At 47.2% G+C, this 5,000-nt stretch overlaps 3 protein-coding genes across 3 annotated transcripts in view; 1 reads left to right on the forward strand and 2 right to left on the reverse strand.

The window, feature by feature from the left end:
* Window positions 1–5,000, reverse strand: part of LOC137988531 (uncharacterized) — a gene marked incomplete at its 5' end in the record, with an annotated part of 670,231 nt that overhangs the window by 272,850 nt on the left and 392,381 nt on the right. The gene's annotated exons all lie outside the window — the stretch shown is intronic.
* LOC137988488 (protein still life, isoforms C/SIF type 2-like) overlaps window positions 1–5,000 on the forward strand; it is a 74,751-nt gene that overhangs the window by 47,469 nt on the left and 22,282 nt on the right. The gene's annotated exons all lie outside the window — the stretch shown is intronic.
* Window positions 4,468–5,000, reverse strand: part of LOC137988510 (uncharacterized) — a 681-nt gene continuing 148 nt past the window's right edge. Inside the window, exon 1 of the mRNA XM_068834516.1 lies at window positions 4,468–5,000. This exon is cut by the window's right edge and continues 148 nt beyond it. Within this exon, the coding sequence (XP_068690617.1) occupies window positions 4,468–5,000 (533 nt within the window).

The raw sequence follows: 5,000 nt of genomic DNA on the forward strand, positions 1-5,000 counted from the left end.
GTGTTTGTGCAATCGCTTATTCGTTTTTTATAACGCATGCGCGAAGTTTAAGCCAATGTGCACAGGTGACATTGAACGAAAATGGCGTCCTTGAGAGTAAGAAAAACAAATGGTGTCTGACACGCTCAAACCACATACAACTAGAATGAATGCACAAACCATTCGCAGGAGACCCACACTAAAAAGGACTTGGAGCGTTTTCGGAACGGGTCGGCCCGCGAACTTTAGGAGAGATCAGTTAACGCAAATCAAGTCAAATTTTGGTTTTTGAGTCGAGGGGAAACCGGAGTTCCCGGAGAAAACCTCCGGGAACGCCGATAATGAAAGCAAAGTAGAGAACCAACAAACTCAACCCACATATGACGCCGAGTCAGGGAATCGAACCCGGGCCACAGTGGTGGGAGGTGAGTGCTCTCACCACTACGCCATATCTGCACCCGTAAAAAGAACTGTAGGTTTTAAAAAATTGGCTGCACACTGGCCAAAGTAGACCAGGCACTTGAGGTGGCCACACCCAGGATAGTATACCGGTGAACAGGACGATAAATCAAGAAAATAAGGATTATTTTCCTTAAGTGTTGGCACAGGATACATTGTTTTACCAACGATATCACGTTAGTTATCACAGACAACATGTTCCGTGCTGTTTTCTTATTTAATTTTAAATCCTACCTGAAAGTAAATCAAGTACACTTGAAAATTCCTTGTTGATTCAGATTCATTCACTGACGAAGTTATTTATATGTAAAAGCGAACATTTCCCCAGAGTCAGAGGAAAAGTAAAATGAGAGGAACAAACTGCAACTTGGTAACTTTCTTTGCCGCTTCCTCTGAATAATCTTTCATCTGGTACCTTTCGTTTCGGGCAATCTTTCAATTAAGAACAAGTCTGTTAGTATGCCAGTCATTGAAACTGTTTCCCGCTGGTTAGTGACCCAGGCGCTTTATTGCTGTTGCAGTGAATGAGCCTGAAGCTCGCCACTCGCTACTCGGGAGAAGAACACATTTTTCTTCGAAACGCAAGGGATTGTGGTCAAAGGCGCAAGAATTGTGGTTATGCGGGAATGGACGAATTAAAATGCGCGGTATGATCACTAGAGCCTGCTCTGTTTTTCATTTCACTTCTCTTATCCTCAAACTGTCACGCAACAAAAAGAAAATTCAAAATCGTTCAATGCAAAAGGCCAAGAACCTCGAATGTTGTAGAAAACAAATCTTTTAACCACCTCTCCAAATCTCAAGTGTGTGCGGTACATCGTTTCTGAGTAATTTCTCGCGGCGTTTCACGAAATTTTATAGAGTTTTGTATGGAGACGCCATGTGGTCCACCAATATGGCGGTCAGTAATCAAGGAAAATATCTGACCCCAGTTGTTCAAACGATGGATAGCGCTATCCGCCGGAGAAATCACTATCCAGTGGATAAGTCATAGCGAAACCAATTGCGCTATCCAATGGATAGTGATTTATCCGACGGATAGCGTCATCCACTTTTTGAACAACTGGGACCAGGAGTTCATTTTGCGATGGAAGCGCTTGCTTTTAGCCCATGAGATAGCGCTTGCGATAGTGAGATAGCGCTTGCTTTTTGCCCATGAGATAAAATACAGAGGGGGAGTCAGGATGGCTTAGTGGTTATCAACCGCGCCTCTGCGACCCAGGTTCAACCCTGGCCTGGAGGTTGTATGTGGGCTGAGTTTCAGTCGATCTCAATCTGACTCCGAGGGTTTTTCCCCGGGTACTCCGGTTTTCCTCCCTCCCCAAAATCGACTCCAGATCAATAACATCCGGGCGGATACCCTCGTATATGGATTGTAACGATGTTGTCAAACTAGGAGTCAGGAGTTGATAGAAACATTGTTTATTTCGTGATTAACAAAACTCACTCTCCTACTCTCTGGCCTCGTGCTCTAACATCCGGGTCCTTACATTAGTAAAACGTATTGCCAAATTTGGTAACAACATTACATCTCTCCCCTCTTTGGAGCAAATCCACATCACGGGTAATGAAAACAAACAAAATACAATTTAAACCAACCAAACAGTTCAGTCCTTAAAGCCTAACAAGGACTTAGCAAGTTCACACGCAATATGCTATCAGTCACAAACAAAATCATCCAACTAGACTGGGCGTGTTCGTGTACGCTGGGGGTACCGCTTTGATGGTGCAGGATCGGACTGCATCGGCGCTGCAATATCACTGAAGCCTCCTTGCTTCTCAGTACTGACATTCTCTTCCTTCGCTGCGGGCACGCTTTTGAAGAACGAAAAATTCCTCGTAACCTGGACGCCATCATCATTTTCTGCAGTGATCATAGATCCCTTTTTCTCTACAATGAAGTGCGGTCTTGGGTCATATGGTGTGTCACTTTTCTTCTTTAAGTCATCTCTCTTAACCAGTACCTTGTCGCCTTCTTTCGCGTTTGACGGCTTTTCGTAACGCTTGTTGTCTGCGTGCTCCTTCATCTTCGCTTTCGCTGTCTGATCATCTCTCGGATCTCGGGGTCTGAGCAGGGTGTCTTCAACTCGGGTAGCTTCGTTTTCATAGGCCTGCCAAAGAGTGCTGTTGCTGGAGCGATCCTTGTGGTGCTGTGAGGTGTAGCATGGTAGTTTCTAAGTAGCCTGTTCAGCTCCTGCCTGTAGTTCTTGTGCTTCACTTTTGCTGTCTTGATAACTTTGTTCACGGTGCGTACAAACCTTTCGACCTCCCTGTTCGCTCTTGCCCACTTTGGAGTTACCTTTTGATGTTTGAAACCGTGGTCGTCTGCAAATGCCTTGCTGTTGAACGGAGGGCCGTTATCAGGCCTTATAACGTCTGGGATTCCAAATTCTGAAAACACTTTGTCAAGCTTCGGTATGGTTGTTGTCGCTGCGGTCGATTTAACTATCTCCACCACAGGGTACCTGGAGTAATCGTCAGTAATCAGAAGGAGGTACTCCTTGTTCGGAATCTCTGCAAAGTCCACACTAACTTCCTTCCACGGCGCGGCTGGGAGTGGCGACATTAGTAAGGGTTATCTCTTGCACTCAGGAGTAGTAGGCAAACATGCGTCACACGACTTGACCTTGGCTTCTACCAGCCTGTCGATGTTTGGGAACCAAACTTTCTCGCGCAATAGTGACTTCGTTTTTACGAGTCCTTGGTGGCCTTCGTGCGCAAGGTTGACCACATATTCGTGGAGACTTTTCGGGATAACTAAACGGGTTCCGCGTAGAATTAGATTACCAGACGCACTCACGGACAGTTCGTCCTTTATTCGTTCTAGGAGGCGAAACTCTTCGACATCGACACAGCCATGTTTGACTACGTGGTGCCAGGTGCCTTTCACGATAGCTTCTGCTACAGCTTTCAGAGTTGCGTCGCTCTGAGTGGCTTCCTCAATGTCCTGTACCTTTAAGGCTTTGGGAGTTGAAGTAGTTGCAAGGTAGCTGACGTACTCCTCGGCCACTTTCTGCTGTCGGCTTGTTTCGCCTGCATGCTTGGTTGGGTGCCGCGATAGGTAATCTGCGGGGTTGACTTCTCCTCTCCGATACTTGACTGTGATCTGGTACGGCTGGAGTATTAATGCCTATCTCTCGACTCTTGCGGGAGGCTTAGAGCTCGGATTGCTATAGATAGACACCAGGGGCTTGTGGTCCGTGTAAATTGTGACAGGCTTTCCCTAAACGTACAAGTGTAAGTGTTCACAAGCTCACGCTATGGCGAGGGCTTCCCGCTCGGTCTGACTCTATCTTTGCTTGGTTGCTGTAAGAGAGCGACTTGCGTAGGTGATAACGTGCCTTTCCTCGGTGTTCTGGTCGACTTGCGAGAGAATAGCTGCCAGGCCGACAGGACTTGCATCAACCGAGATCTCTGTAGCCTTCTCTGGATCAAAATAGGCGGTGACGGGCGCGCTCACCAGTGCCTCTTTCAGCTGGCTGACTGCGCGGTCGTGCTCTGCTGTCCAACACCACGGTTGGTCCTTGTGAGTGAGCTTGCGCAAGGGCTCCGTCTTGGTGGCATACTCCTGGATGAATCTTGAACAATAATTTGTCATGCCCAGTAGGCTGCGCACCTCTGACGCTGTCGATGGTGTCTGAAGATTAACCACGTCCTCAACTTTCTTCGGGTCTGGCGATATATCGTCTTTTGAGAAGACGTACCCAAAGAATTCTAATTTGTCTTTGCTATATTCACACTTGCTCTTGTTGAGGGTTAGGAATTTCTCTCTTAACCACTGAAACACTGCCTTCAGCCGCTGGTTGTGTTCACTGTTCGTCTTGCCAAATACCGGTATGTCGTCACTGATATTTATTGCGCCATCGATACCCTCTAAGGTCTCAGGAATCACGTTCTGGAAAATTTCAGCGGCACTTGATATACCAAAGTTGAGGCGCTTGTAACGCATGAGACCCATGTGAGTGCTGAAGGTGGTAATGTATCTGGATTCCAGCGCTAGCTCAAGCTGGTTATAGCCCTGAATGAGGTTTAGTTTGCTGAAGACTCTCGCTCCATTAAGTCTCCGATCATCTCTTTCACAGTCGGGGTGACGTGACGCTCGCCTTTGATCACCTTATTTGCCTGACGCATGTCAACGCATACGCGTATCTTGCCTGGAGACTTCGGTCTCGGTGCAACCACAATTGGGGACACCCAGGGTGTAGGGCCTGTAATACGTTCTATCACACCTAGCTCTTCGTCGTGCAGTAGCTGTTCCTCTAACTGCTTACGAACATGGAAGGGGACTATTCTGTGCGGCTGTGCAACGGGCGGTATGTCTTCATCGATGTGCAACTTTATCTGATAGTTCTTAAGCTTTCCTAGTCCATGAAACAAGTCGTCATACTCTTCCAACAGATCCGCTGGTGCTTTTGCTTCAGGTTGTGACGGTAGGTTTGTGCCTTGCTGAACTGTTTGAAGAAGATTGAGCTCTTGCGATGCCTTCCAGCTTAGCAAAGAGCCACCGGATCCCTCCACAACGTAGAGCCTCTCGTTAAATTTCCTTGTCTTTGACTCGAGCT

Source organism: Montipora foliosa, unplaced genomic scaffold, assembly GCF_036669935.1.
Source record: "Montipora foliosa isolate CH-2021 unplaced genomic scaffold, ASM3666993v2 scaffold_420, whole genome shotgun sequence".
NCBI lineage: Eukaryota > Metazoa > Cnidaria > Anthozoa > Scleractinia > Acroporidae > Montipora > Montipora foliosa.